The sequence below is a fragment of the Phaenicophaeus curvirostris genome, chromosome 13, assembly GCF_032191515.1.
Source record: "Phaenicophaeus curvirostris isolate KB17595 chromosome 13, BPBGC_Pcur_1.0, whole genome shotgun sequence".
Taxonomy (NCBI): Eukaryota; Metazoa; Chordata; class Aves; order Cuculiformes; family Cuculidae; genus Phaenicophaeus; species Phaenicophaeus curvirostris.
The window spans coordinates 19,531,445-19,546,948 of record NC_091404.1 but is presented as its reverse complement, the minus strand read 5'-3'; the positions used below and the strand labels follow the sequence as shown (position 1 = coordinate 19,546,948).

General features: G+C 43.5%; 1 protein-coding gene and 1 long non-coding RNA gene across 4 annotated transcripts in view; one reads left to right on the top strand and one right to left on the bottom strand.

Annotated features, from left to right (window-relative positions):
• The window catches only part of RPS6KA6 (ribosomal protein S6 kinase A6), a 35,465-nt gene extending 20,540 nt beyond the window's left edge, over window positions 1-14,925 (bottom strand). For 2 of the 3 annotated variants that reach the window (XM_069867537.1, XM_069867538.1), the window contains exons 1-3: window positions 14,829-14,925; window positions 4,816-4,875; window positions 2,215-2,331 (exon numbers count right to left, since the gene is read on the bottom strand). In XM_069867537.1, the coding sequence (XP_069723638.1) occupies window positions 2,215-2,331; window positions 4,816-4,875; window positions 14,829-14,903 (252 nt within the window). In that variant the 5' untranslated portion in view covers window positions 14,904-14,925. Of the gene's footprint in view, window positions 1-2,214; window positions 2,332-4,815; window positions 4,876-8,263; window positions 8,288-14,828 lie in introns of those variants that run through there. The other variant, XM_069867539.1, reaches the window with a different exon arrangement.
• On the top strand, window positions 9,342-10,879 carry LOC138726111 (uncharacterized). Its single transcript, XR_011338362.1, has 3 exons — window positions 9,342-9,629; window positions 9,760-9,792; window positions 10,078-10,879. It is a non-coding gene; the product is annotated as an uncharacterized lncRNA (long non-coding RNA).
• Window positions 14,926-15,504: the final 579 nt, after the last annotated feature.

Below are 15,504 nucleotides of genomic sequence, written 5' to 3'. Positions count from 1 at the left end.
GCTTGTGATAACATAAGGAATACAGGCTAGAAATTCTACCTAATAAGGACAAAAATAGCTGCTGCTGTGGAAACTACTCAAGCACAATCCATTTAATTTGCAGACAAGGTCTCCATAACACCACACCTTGAGGAGATGCAATGGTCAGTTTTTCAATTACAAAGCTAAACCAAGATGGACAAACGCTGTACAAGGTGATTCATGTTAGTGAATCAAATTATCTTGAGTAGGCCAGGGGCTGAAACCCTATCAAAGGCTAAAGGGAGAAATTCAGTAACAGACACGATGTTTAACTCTTCATTTCTGTGTTAAACCCTGCACAGACGTCAAAAAATACAGCTACATAATGGGCTGTAGCACTGTCCCTTGCAAGAGCAAACAAACCGTGTGCCTGCTAAACCCAAAGGCAGATCCTGGGAAGCATGAACTGCAGAGAGAGAACAAACACTACGAAGGCTACAGCCACTGATCTTCACTGTTTGTTTTCTCTTTTCAAGAGAAAGCAACAAATAGGAAATGAGAAGAGTTCTGTTCAGCTGTGCAAGAGTTACTGTCTCCTACAGCTGGTCCCTGACAAAGCACTGCCAGGTTTTGAAGGCTCTAGAGGTCTTGCCAAACTGGTGGGACTCTGAGCCTGAGTGTTCCTTACAAAAATCTGAACTCTGTAAAGTAAGATCCGAGTCAAGGCTAAGATATCTGTACCAGACGTGCCGAATACTAAGATAGCTTAAAGATATCTTAAGTGAGAAGTAATAAATGTAAGGAGCCTTTTAGGCTCTGAAGATGGGAAGTGGATGAGGGAACTGGCAGCCAACCTTACCAGGTGAAGAAATGGTTCTTAAGCTGGAAAACTTTAAGAAATACTTTGAAAAAGAAGTCTATTTTCTAAACTATCACTTATTCACAGAATACCTTCCTAACTGCTAACAGAACAGGAAAACGGAAACGTGTAAAGATGACTGTTTATGTGCAGCAAAAGATCTAGCTTGAGATCTGCCTTTAAAAAAATAAATTAGCTTCTTATTCCCTAGGATTAATATTTCAATTAATGTGTTTCAAACTAGTGACTGAGACATTTGATTTTTAATGTCATTTCTGCAACATGACACGAAGTAACACAATACAAAAATAAGTTATTTTAGCAAAATGGCTGCCATATTTCTTCTGGAACCAATCTGAATAACTGCTCAATTCATGTCTTTCAGCTGTAGATCACCTGACACATACAGCAAAACAAAAAAAAACCCAAAATACACTTCCCAGTTTATCTACTTTATTGTTACCTTGGTTTAAGTTCCAAATCACCCCAATCATTCCTCTCCACCTACATGAATACAGCTTTCATATATTGGAAGAAGTTACACATTCACAGCATGTCAAGTACTGTTATTAAAAGACAAATCACTGTCTCCTCTGTGTCTGTCGATGTTTACTGTAACTCTGGTGCCTCCTAACCTACAGAAGATGTGAAACAACCTACATGGAGCAGAGACACTGTTCATTCCGATTCCTCACGGGATGCTGTGATACAGTCTTGAGACAGTTGAAAGTACCATGATTGTATTTCAAACAGCCATGAGAACTTGTCAACACCAGAGCTGTTACATCAAAACCATCCCAACTCCATAACCCAGATGGGAAACTCTTGCTGCTGGTGTCACTGTTCCCGTGAAGCTGCAGATGCCAGTCCAGCTGAAGCACAAAACGTGTCTCTCTCCAATCAAAGCAAAACAAAACTTTCCACAGCTGACCTCCTCAAATTTGCAACTGACTCACCCTTCTGCCTGGAGACTGAGGCTGTCACACCTCTGTCTCCAACATGATTTGGTGTCCTGCTATAAACAGTGCTCCCTCAGCACCTGAGCAAGACTGGAAAAAGATGGAATTTATCAATGACTTTCCAAAGATTCCCAGCGACTCTGCTATGGCACTGTCTTATCCATAAATGTACTCAAGCTGACCCCTCCCATGCCAAGTCAGAAAGGCCATCGCAGTAAAAAACAAAACAAAAACACCCTCCACATCAACCAACTGTCAAACTGGACTGGCAATTTTCTCCAAAACAGAGTCATTTCCACAAGCCTATCTAGCTGTACTTGGATTTGTTAGTTTTATACCTGACCTTGTAGTATCATAAAAATAAGGGAGGTAAAACATTAATAAGAAAGCTGGTCCAAAGTGGACATCAGATGAAAACAAAGTTCACCACCTTACCTTTCCAAATGATCCCTGTCCAAGGACCTTGAGTAGCTCAAACTGTGCTGGATCTGCTTTCTCACATCCTTCTTTCACGTGGTGTGTAATAGGAATTTCTTTCACGCTTCCTTCATCCTATTATTTCAAAGCAAACAAAATACAACAATGAACAGGCCTGAATTAAGCAACTCTCGTTAGAAGTGCAGGTAAATGCTGCTCTTTTCTTGCTTTTTTTTCTTAATACTTAACAAGTCTAATAAGACATTAAAGAAAGCAGTTCAAGTGAAGAGCTTTCCCATCCAACCTGTCTTAAATAAATGCATCTAAGTTTCTAAACTGAAGTGGAATTCTCAAAGAACACTCGTTTTCTTTTGTCACAAATATCAGAACTACAGCAAAGATGGATTTTCTAACATGAAATACACAACCCTTCTGTGCTTCATCTCTGCTTTAGCAGTCTTTAATTTTCCCAGTGATTTTCCTCTCATCTTTCTCTTTCCTGAAATAGTCTTAATGAAAGCTAAATTGAATTTCATCATTTTAGGTAATTATTGCTTTTCACAGCAGCAAATAATAAGTGGTCATCCAGTTGCAGCTAAAGGAATTTATGCTCTCCAAACGATGCATGCAAGATATGAGTCATCTTAAGAACTCAGCACATTCTTGCATCTAACAGAAGAAATGCAGCTCTGGTGTGCAGATCTCATGGAAAGAAAATCTTGTGTGGAGATCTTCAGAAAGCCATGGCTAATTCTGAGGTAGGTTAAAGGCTTAGTGTTCTGTTGACTTTTTCCTGTTACTCTCATCTTTATCAAAGCAAGGCAGAGCAGATGCAATTGTGAAAAGGCAAACATTTATGATGAAAACAAATCACATGATGTGCTGCAGCTTTTATGGTATTAGAGAAGCTTCTGTGAGCCAAAACAAGCAAGGTGTCAAAATAAACACCCATGAAACTACAAAATTAGTGCTAAGGCCTGCAACAGCAACCCCAGCTCACACGTAGAAAGGGAGCAGCACCTCTCAATGGCCAGTTCCTTCTACCAAATATGTAAATACTCTATTTAGAAGCCTTTTTACTTCACCATCCTAACTGGCATTCTTTAACACTGTGAAGCTCTGCATGAGAAAAGATCTTCAGGAGTTCACCTGCTCTTCTGTTTATCACCCACCTTGATTCATTAGCCAGTGACATCACACGCGGTTGCTGCGGAGACTGACAGAGTATTTCTAAATGTGAACCAAGGAGAGAAATATTTGCCGTGCAAATAAAGAACAACTTGAGAAGTATGAAATGAGTTATTTTTTATGAAGTGTTTTACTTTCACAAAAGATGTCTCTATAATTTCACCCACTCAAGTTTCATTAAAGTACTAAAAATTGGCATGACTAAAATATAAAAAGTCCCCTGCATCATCAACAAGAAATGAGCAGGTAAAGAGCCGAACAGTTAGACATAGATATATAGATATATATTTAAGGCAGCATCATTTTCATTTCTCATTTGGCCTTCGTGAACTGCAAATTTGGTTATCTTTGTGCTCTGCTGCCTGAGCGGCAAGTCTGTCTCAGGGCTCAGGTACCAGGTCTCACTGAGCTGCCTTGCACAAGAGGGAACTCTTTCCAGCACCTTCAACAGTATCAAAAGCCCTGAAAGAACTGACGCAATCATTATGGCTTTGTGCCATCTCACTTCGTTACAGCTTGACTGGTACATAGCTCCAAGGACCTAACAAACAAGCTCTGCAACATCCGTCTAGTTTAAGTACAGTGAAAGATCGAGACAACCCACTGCTCATCTTTCTTTGCTACCTGTACGATGACACTGAGTCATAAACACTGAGTTTATTTGGCAAACCACTTACTTAAAAAGTTATCATTACAATACAAAGCAGTGGCTACAGCTGGCAGCAAGATCTACTTGATACCGTCTTCCATGATCCTGGTCAAAAATACATGGATATGTGTGTTGAAAAATGACGGGCAATTTTTCCAAGCCAAGTCAGGCGTTTCACCATGTGCAGGATTCACCTGAAGTTTAGTCCAAGGTTTAGCCAGCATACAGAACACTGATCCTCAGCATCTCCTAAGCAGGCATATCACCAAGGCATGGGACAGAACCATGCTCAACAGGGTTCATCTGGGATATTTCTACGTGTAAGTCTGTCGTAGCCCGAGTATTTAAGACGCTGGTGTATCAAGTAATTCTGTTCTAAAACAGCAGAAGTTAAGTTTCTTCCAGATGAACATATATATATCAACTACTTCTTTCTACTACAACGGAAGAACAGATGACAGTGTAGTAGGAGCAACATTAAGCACTCTATGAACGGTTCCAGTTTGGACTGAGCATTTTCTGAGGTTGGAGGATCCATAAATGCTCTCTCCAGCACACAGAATCTGTTTTCCATAAAGCACTGCCTCACACGGCAAACCTTCCCAGACCAGGCACCGCCCCTCCCCAGGTACTAATTTTCCCCTCTGAGACTTAGAGCCTCTTCAGACTGGTCAAATAAAATGATGGGTTCAAAACTTAAAGAGCAGGCAACGCATCGGTTCTTCTTCAGAAGGAAGTCATACTAATGAGCATCTAAACTGAGCATTATCATGTGCACTTACGTGGTAGGAATATGGTTCACCTTCTTCCATGGGCTCATCTGCCATTTTAAGGCCATTTAGCTGGAGAGGACGAGGAAGGGGAACACAGAAAGGAAAGAGAAAAAACACCCAACATTAAGACCTAACAATTTCAAATAAGCAGAGATGATAATTTGATTGATTTACATTTCAGAGCACAGAAATGGAAACTGGTGTTCTTGCTGCTCTAATTTAAACTTCAATTTCAAACAAACACTACTACTTAGCAGTTATATTTAGCATCTCCCTTATGTATCATTTAGCATATCCCTTCATAAATGCCATTCCATGGTTATTTAATTGGAATTAATTTAAAACTCCTTCTTTAAAAGCTACCGGCACCATCCGTACAAGATGACACTAATGTAAAATTCTTCTGTTATGCACAAAATTTATGTTGCAATTGCTTTTCCAAATCTAAAATCTGCTGCTGAAACTTAATTTGCAGTTTAGGGAGAAAATGTTCAAAAACGATTTGAAGTCTTTTGGGGGCATGGGGGAGAAGTGCAAGACCAGACAGAATGGAAAACACATAGCACAGAATTCTTATGCAAAAAAATTTACCTACTTCCTTAAAAAAAAAGGATTCCTCTAAAAATTTACTTGCATCAAAAGTTATTTAAATATCCAGCAAATGGAAGACTCAACTTCTAACAAAGTACTTTAGAAACCATAGATCTGTATATCACAATATTTCTGGATTAATTTCAAATGAAACAACTTATAGGAGCAAAAAAAATATAATGTGCATCTGGACAGAAGCAAATAAATGATTTGCTCTTAAACTGAAGATCATGATACTGGCTAGCAGCTGCCTACCCCCACTTCGACAACAGCCAAAGGCTCCTGTGCCCACAGTCGCAACTCTAAAAAAATAGAGTTTAAAAGTTATTTAATCTCTCGTTAGGTAACAAACAATGCTGCTTAACAACTGAAACTTAAAAGACCCAAATGAAACAGAAACACAAAGGACACGCTCTATTTCGACATGCAAAGCATTAATTAAAAACTGGAAATACCTGACAAAATGGGTGAACCCAATTATGGATTTTGCTAGTGATAACAGCTGATTTATTTATATGTTAATTGTTCAGCATCATTGCCTTCGTGTGGCACAAATCTCACACAACAAAATATGAAATATAAATAACAAACTCAGACTTTCTGGAAACAGAAGCTGAAGCAATTAAGTTCTCGCATTGCGTAAAGACATTTTTTACCTGTATCTCTGAATTTACCTAAAATACATGCCAGAGATACTGAAATACCATACAATTGTTGGTACGAGAACTGGTAAAACATAGACTCACAAAGAATCCTGAAACACCACACAGACCATGCCTCTGTTTAAAAACAAACCAGGAAACTGGACCAACAGGTCGGGCTGAGGGACAGGTTTATACCAGCACAACCGCAGCACCTGATCAAACCCACAACCACGTCCACTGCTGCTTTCAGGACTTTTGATTTCAGGTACAGCTGAAAAGCCAAGTCCTAAACTAGAGATTTTGATAAAATTAGATTTCCAGGTTTTGTATCAAGACACTGCCACTTACTTTTAGACTCTGACCTCATCAAAAATAAAACCAACAGCAGAAGTCACGTGAGGCTTTGGTGACTTTCACTTCTCTCTAAGTTCCTATTTATTTTAGCTACCGTTTACACACACTCTCTGCACATGAACTACAAACAGCGGGTTTAACCCAACACTCAGTACACGCTCCTTGCTCACACGCATCACGTGCTGCAACGCTCATTTCTGAAGGCCAAGTATCACCAACCTGCTACCCTAAATTCAGAAACCTCGCATACGTTACAGACACCAATGCCACTGCCTAACTTGCTACATAAATTATTTCTTTTTTGCATAACCATTTTTTTTCCAAATTAGATACTGAGAGGGACGGGGCACCCACTGTACTTGTTGTCGCATGAATTAATTGGATATGCAAGGAATAATGCCAAAGTTCAGAACAGATATAACTCCAGCCTCATTTCAGACGATTCACTGCCATGTGATTTCTTTTCATCATTTCACTAGATCACATCCAAGCGTGAATTAACGTGAGGTCCATCCAAGTTGCTCGAAAAACTTATTTGGACCTAGCAGGAAAATGGGTTTCCACTCCAGGTGATCAGAAATACATTTCCTTACTCATGGACTTTAACTTGAAGTGAAATTAGTTTGTATTTCTCCTTTCTTTAAACGCAGTCAATGTTTTCCTAGTGTTTTCACTTTAACTGAAGCTCTGGAACCAATACCACCAGCCAGAACTGCAGATGCACTGAAAAGAGTAGCTTATCCAGGCCATCAGACACAGAAAGCTCTCACTGCTGGAACGGGGTTCTGAACCAAAAACCAGCACGTTACTGCCACTACATCATTCCTGAGCACACCATGCAGGCAATACCTTCAGCTCTCCAGCAAATCGAATGGAGTAAGCTATTGGGGTTTTATGGCAGGTAATCAAATGTCAGCTTAATTAACAACTTCCTATCGTACACTTTCCCTCTTCGTTGTTGCTCATGTTTGTTTTATTTTTTTCCTGTCCAGTCTCTCTATAACTACAGAGACTGGGATGTCTGCCAATTTTTAGTCCAAAGAATGTTATGTTCAAGTGCACAAATCTACTTTCACTGCCTGATATACACAACTACACTTCTATCTTATTTGTTTGGGAATGCTGGTCACTATCCATTATAAAAAACAAAGCAAAACACCACACACCAACAAGCCTGTGGGACTGCAACTCAAAATCTGGCATTTTCAAAGGACTTGTAGTTTGCTAGTTACTCAGTTAAAAAAAAACAAAAACCAAAAAAAAACAATGAAAAAAACCAAACCCCTACTGTTCTACAGTTACTGATATTGGCCCAGTTTCAGTAATTATTAGTAACCACTGTCTCTGACATTAGGGGGAAAAAATTACAATCAATTCTCATTTCCCACCTTTATGGAAACCAAACATAAAATTCTGCTTCTACAGCCAACTGGACCCCCATTTAGTAATTTAACCATTAATATGTATGCACAAACATATATAAACCAGAACTATTTTAACCTTTGAGTCACTACTTCGTAAATATCTCTGAATGCACAAATTTAATTTATTATTAAGAATTAGAAAGCACCTATCTCTACAAGAACAGGTTGTAAGGAAGCAAGTACCATTATTCTGAAGAAGATTGTTTCATCCTTGAATCATTTTGCTGTTCAGCACTGCTGAACTCCTACAATTAACTGAACGTTTTAAAAATTAACTTTCATTAAGACACAAACTAAGTTCAGATGTTCAGGCAAACAGTGTCAACGCTTTCCGAATAAAAAATTGTACAGTCGGAGAAAGTATATAAAAACAACCAAAACCACTACTTATAGACAGATGAGGTCAAAGTTAAGGTCAGACTACCTGGCAGGTAAGTCACTTACTTTTCCAGCGGTGCAGGCTGAGAGACCCAATCCTCCAACACCAAATTGCTGCTACGGGAACACAGTGCAGTCTGCCTTCTGACTTATATAGCTGCAATGGATCCCTTGCATAGCCACAACTACCCTGCTACCTTGGGAGAACATCCAGAGGGGTTTTGTGGGCTGGTAAAGAGCTTAACTACTATTGCACACGTCTTCCCTCTGATAATTACAGCAGAAGAGAAGAATCCCAGTTATTAGCAAACCAACTGACCTCCTCCTCCCCCTTAAGGACGTGTTAACAGTTCACAGGGCAAGCGCGTTATGGTTTGGTGGGTCTCAAGGTTTTGGACAAGGGAAACCAGATAAAAGGTTAATAAAAATGCCCAACTACAAGGAAAAACTGCAGAAGATGTAAAGCTGGCTCATTCCGCCCCATTTTCACACATCTTTTTTAAGCATTCAAACAGAACTGAACATTTCATAGAAAACACTGAGCTGTAATTTTATAATCATATTAATAGAAACAGAAAGCCGTTTATCACCTAGAATCTAGTCTGGCTTCAGACAGGTAAAATTTTACATAAGGATCAACAAAAGCCTCTCCATCCTCCACGGTGCCTCCTCCAAGGAGCTCAGTTCACTAAGTTACTGCGGCTACACCTCTCAGTTCTTCCCAATGGACACAAGACAAACCAGTTTGCTTCTCCACACACTGAAGTATTACTTCAAATACTTATTTCAAAATGTTAAGAGTGGAAGCTTACATCAGAAACCCCAATTATTTTGAAAACATTTGGAAAAAAAAAAATCCTTTGAAATAAATTCTGTTAAGATGATCGCATTTGTCTCTCGTTTATTTTGAATTACATCTGCAGAGAGTTTGCATCATTAATTTAATTAACAGCATATTGGCCTGCTGAGTCTTATTTCCTGAGACAGGTTTGAGAAATCGGGGCGGGGGGGTTCTGTGCTGCCAAAGTGGTGGAGGGGTTTAGTATTCTTAAGAAATCTCTAAAAGTCACTGTGAACAAAACTGACCCAGCCTCGGCTCCTTTCGCAAAAGGAAGAGGCCAGGCAACTCACTCACACGCTCTTTAAACACGCCAAGTAACAGAGGAGGACAGAGCCTCACAGCAACATGGAATTACTAATTTTCAGAGAACATTTTGATCCTTTCCATTATCAGAGATGAGGGGCAAGTTAATGTGTGTCTCATGACAAGACACAGACCTACCATAAGCACAGGGATCACTGAACCAGTAAAGGACTGGAAATCTTGTTGCTACCGCCTGTCTGGGACAAGACTGTAACTCCGTAATGAAAGGGTGTAAAGCAGCCACTCTGGAGATGGTTTTAGTGGCAGATTAAAGACTACTGGGAAAGGGTAAGCTTTAAACTTGACGAAAACAACATATTTCAAATTTTATTCTTAATGTAGTAAAGAAGTACTTCTATGTAAACATGCAAATTGTATATATTATGTGTTAACAGATGATACCATTCTTCTGATTTAGGGTTACTGCAAAGTCTCTCCTGTGGGAACCAAGGTGAGTTACCTCCAACAGATCCCCTGCTCCTTTTAGAGAGTCAGAACACCAAAGCAGGTTTCCAAAACCATCTTCAAAATCAGTAAACCAAAACAGATTCATTATTACTGTATTGCAGCACTTTTCAATGCATAAAGACACTCATTGTTTTCCATTTAAGAGTATTAATGTGCTTACATTTTTACTTTTTTAAAGGCAGTTTGTTCTCCTAACTCTTTATAACCTTGTTGCAGCGCCTGAGGGCACTTAGTTCAAGTTATGTGCGACATTTGCTTTTTTCCTTAGCACAACACCAACTAATTGTGGAGATTTTCAGAGATGCACAAAACTAGGTAGCTGAGTCATCCACGTCACTGCCAGTAATTACTCACAAAGGAGTTATGCAACTCCCAACACTGACAAAATTCAGCGGCCTTTGACGGAGCAGGCTCAGAACACACTGAAGAGGATGGACTGAAAACACTGGCCAAAATCAAAGATGCATTTATTGAACTGGCATGGGCAACAGATCATGAACACAAGCAGCAAAGCTCAACTCATGAACACACCTTCTGGAAGGCAACCTTCAGCGCAGCCTCGTCTTCCAGCAGCACACTTGACTTTACTTTCCAGTCACTGTTGTTTCAGCCCTGTCTTCCTCATCACTGTCAGCCAATTATGTTACTGGCTCCTGAAGCGTTTATTTCAAAACTGGAGTATGAGATTGCATTTATGCAATTTACAGTATTCGCTTATTGCAAACAGTGTACATTTAACTGCATTATACTTTTCCTCTTAAATGCGAGGCTACCTCTGTGGAAATAGCAGAAAATTCCAAAATTAATGTATTCTGCCCAATTCCAAGTCTTTTTGCATTTCATTCAGCTTGGTCAATAAAATTAACATTTAATTTTTCTTTGTAGACTGCAATCATTAATAATCTACAACGGTTCAAAATAATCACCACCCTCATACCTACTTTTATTTCCAGGAAAATACTTACTAATCCTATATTTACGAGGAATGAAGTTCACTCAGTATTTGAAGCTTAAACTGCAAGTACCCCGACCGTTCCTTCCTATTCGTAGGGAATTCCCAGTCACAAAGCTGCTTCGCAAGCAGTGCCGTGACAGGAGCATAAGGACAGGAACTGAGCAGTGTATGGTGCACAACATAACCCTCAGCACCTCAAAGGCAACCAGTGTGGAAAAGCCTAAAATAATTTCTTCCAAAAGTTCATGTTGGTTTTATGTCTTGAAGCATGAAATTTGTTTCCTGCCTTCCAGATCACATTCTTCCCTTGCTAACTGTTTTGACTCCATGAAGTCAACACGAGGGCTGCTTCACTGGAAACAGCTATTTCTAGTAACGTAATCCTCAATTTCGTCAACAAGCAGATTCCTCAGAGAGAAAGGTGTCTCTCATCTTTCCTCCTATGCTACAACTGATGGACGAGAGCACTGGTAAGCAAGTTAAGTCTTCAACACACAGGATGATTTCACAGTAATCCTGTCGCCTGTGCTCCCCCGTCACTCCAAGGTCACCGAGATCTATTGGATCGCCAGCATAAGGCTGCAGTAAGTACTACAGGCTATAATTAATTCTAGAAAATTTAATTAAAGAATCCAAACCAAAACTCATTTCAACATTAAAAAACCTTTGGTACATGCCCAAACGATGTGAACGTAGAACTTCAACACATCCTTAAGATGCATTAAATAAAGTGTTATGACAATAACAAGTATTTGTTAATGTAATCTGGAAACTTCATACACAACTTGAAGAAACCGAGTAAGTGAAGTCTCAAATGCTGCTAGCCAAATATAACACGCATGTAACAAACTCGACGGCTCATTTTAATCAGAGCCCAACCAAAATGGTTCTACACAGACCCTGTTAAGTAAGTAGTTCATGTACAGGCTTGAGGAAAATACAAGTTATAGAATGTCGCAAACAGTTGCCTTCAGGTGCCACGAACACGGAGCTGTTTCAGTTGGACATCCACCACCCTCTGCTCTGTCAGCTCGATGAGCGCAGCTTTCAGAACCAGGCTCCCACAGCAGCACGTTGCCAAGCTCACGTCTCACTATCAGCCCAAGCCCAGTCGAGTGCTTGAAGACAAGTCCAACATCACCACCGTCAGCAGAACTCCCTGCCTGCCCTCTGCTAGGCTGGGGCTGGTTCTCCAACCTCTCGCTAACGCCAATATAAAATTTACAGCAAAATGTACACGACACTGAAAGCAGCACCAGCCTCACTGGAGGGGGTTTTGTCCAGGCCAAAAAATCCTCAGAGATGCATAATAACCACAAATATTCCCCTTTCAGCTGTAATACTCCAAGTTTGATTATTTTAACACTGATGTATCACAATATTCTTAAAGAACAGATCATCAGGGCCAAGAAAACTCTCAGGCCTTCAATCAGCTTCATACCTTAGCTCCAGCACACTATTTTTACAAATCATAAGATTAACAAATAAGCCTTAATACTTCTGCTGACTTTTTAATCCCTTCCCATAGCTTCACTAACATAATTAGGATTTCTCTAATATTAAGGTACAGGATTGTGTCAAGTATTATTAGATCATCAGAATATTTTAAAGTGCTAAAGTGTAGCAGCCACGGTGTAGAAATGCATGTTTAGTAATTATAGTACTTAGAAGCGGAACTCTAGACACAGCTGCAGAAAATAAATTAAAGAAACTAAAATTCACGGCTTTATTCCTTTCATGAATTACTATATTTTTCCTTTCTATGTATAAACTTTCATCAGAAAACAACATTTCAATCAGATCCTTTAAAGGACACCCTTTCAGTCTTCCCAAAACTTTATCCTACATCTCTTTGCACACTTTGTACCTAGAGGTGAATTTGCCACAGACATTTTTACTTTCGATAAGGCAAACCTACCGCATCACAGAAAGCAAGTCTGACCAGTTTTAAGCAGCTGTACATAGATAACATCTTTTGTGTGCCTAATACACCCAGGTGTAATCTTTTATTTGTCATACCTGACAACACTTGATACGCAATCCTACGCTTCTGATTTAAAAGTGCCAAAGTTTTAATACCGAAGTGTTATATTAGAATCAAAGAACACAAGGTTGGAAGGGACCTCAAGGATCATCTGTCTGACCATTTTAGGCGATCTACAGTTTAAATGAGATGGCCCAGTGCCCTGTCAAGCTGAGACTTAAATGTCCAGTGCAGAGGGATCCACCACTGCCCTGGGAAGATTATTCCAGTGTTTCACAGTTCTCATGGGGAAGAACTCTCTTCTAGTATCCAATCGGAATCTCCCCAGGAGCAACTTATGCATATTACCCTTTGTCTTTTCCATGTGACTCCTTGTAAAAAGGGAGTCGCCATCCTCTTGGCAGACACCCTTTATGCACTGGCACATGGTAATAAGGTTTCCCCTAAGCCTTCTCCTCTCAAGGCTCAACAAACATTCTGCTGAGATATGTTCATTGGTACAGTACAACCAGTTTTACCATTTATTTTCCTTTAAGCAGCATTTGGTACTTGCTTATGGATGCACAGAGAGAGCTAAGCGATACCTGTGAGACACTAGCAAAGCCGTTCTTCGTTCTTCACAACATTTAAGCACCACAATCTCAGTCACGCACTGCTGGCTCTTTCAGATAGTTCTGGCATGATAGTTATCATGCAGTTATTCTGTGAAAACGCCAAGGGACCTCATCTACCGACAATCTACCTGGATGTCCCCCACAAAGATGATCAGAGGGCTGGAGCACCTCTGCTATGAAGACAGGCTCAGAGAGTTGGGGTTGTTCAGCCTGGAGAAGAGAAGGCTTTGGGAAGACCTCAGAGTGGCCTTCCAGTATGGAAAGGGGCTCCTGTAAAGCTGAGGAGAGGCTTTTTACAAAGGCCTGGAGCAATTGGAAGGGAGAAGATTTAGATTAGACACCGGGTACAAATTGTTCACAATGAGGGTGGGGAGGCCCTGGCCCAGGCTGCCCAGAGCAGGGGTGGCTGCCCCATCCCTGGAGGGGTTCAAGGCCAGGTTGGATGGGGCTGGGAGCCCCTGATCCAGAGGGAGGTGTCCCTGCCCATGGCAGGGGGTGGGACTGGATGGGCTTTGAGGTCCCTTCCAACCCAAACCATCCTACGATTCTACGATTCTGTGATGTGTCTCCAGATTAGCACAATGACATTTTCAGAAGTTAAAGCAACTTTTCGCAGGCGCTATGGCCACAAAACTGAGAGTTTAGGAAAAGCCTCCAGACTGGGAACTGGTAACATTAACGCTGTCAAGACAGCGACACACAGCACACCAGCCCCTAACGCTGCCCCGCAGGCGTCCTCCCGGCCAGCCCGCTTCGCTCTCCCACCGCACACACGGTACCGCGGCTCGCACCTGCGGCTGGGGGCGGGGAGATGCGGGGCTGGGGGTGCGGGGCAGGAGGTGCAGGGCAGGGGCTGGAGATGCGGGGCTGGAGACGCGAGGCAGGGGCTGGGGCTGAAGATGCGCGGCTAGGGATGCGGGGCTGGGGCTTGGGAGCTCGAGATGCAGCGCTCGGGCTGCGGGGCTGGGTCTGGAGATGCGGGGCTAGAGATGAGGGGCTGGGACTGGGGGGCTGGGGCTGCGGGGCTCGAGATGCGGGGCAGGGACCGGGGCTGCGGGGCTGGGACTAGAGATGAGGGGCTGAGGCTGGAGATGCGCGGCTAGGGGTGCGGGGCCGGGGCTTCGGGGCTCGAGATGCGGGGCAAGGGCTCAGGCTGCGGGGCTGGGACTGCGGGGCTGGGGCTCGGGCTGCGGGGCTGGGACTGCGGGGCTGGGACTGGGGCTGCGGGGCAGGGTCTGCGGGGCTGAGGCTGGAAATGCGCTGCTAGGGGTGCGGGGCCGGGGCTTCGGGGCTCGAGATGCGGGGCAGGGACCGGGACTGCGGGGCTGGGGCAGGAGCTGCGGGGCCGGACCTGGGGGGCTGCGGGGCAGGGGCTGCGGGGCTGAGGCTGGAGGCGCGCGGCTCGGGCTGCGGGGCCGGGGCTGCGGGGCAGGGGCTGCTGCTGCCGCGGGGACCCCCGCACTGACCTCTCCGGCGCTGACGTAGAGCTCCATCCTGCGGCCGGGGTCGGGCTCGCCGTCCAGCGTGGCGCAGGGCACCATGCCGCGGGGCGGGCGGCTCCGGGGCGGCCGCGGGCGCTGCTGCGGGCGGGCGGGGGCGGCTCCGCGCTGCGCGGCCCCGCGCGCACCCCCCAACATGGCGGCCGCCGGGGGCGGGGCCCGCGCCGCGGTGACGTCACGCGGGACGGAGAATCCCTACCGGGAGCGGGGAGGTGGGGGGGGGGGGGGAAGAGCCCCGAGCCCGGTTCCCGAGCCCCAACGCGGGTGGAGGCTCCAGCAGCGCCCGGCAGCCCGATCCCTGCGGGAATGCTTCCCGATATCCAGCCTAAACCTGTCCCGGTGCAGCTTGAGGTCGTCCCCTCCCGTGCTGCCGGCTGGCACCTGGGAGAAGGAGCAGCGCCCGCCTCACGCCGCCTCTCCCGGGGCTCCAGGGAGCGATGAGGCTCACAGAACCGCGGAATCGTAGAATCGCTTGGTTGGAAAAGACCTTCGATGTCACCGAGTCCAGCCGTACCTGTCCACTGCTAAACCAGCCCCGAATAATTTGTCTGCCCAGCTTTTAAACGCCTCCAGGGCTGGGGACTCAACCACCTCCTCAGGCACCGCTTCTGGCGCCCGAGAACCCTTTCGGTGAAGAAATTTT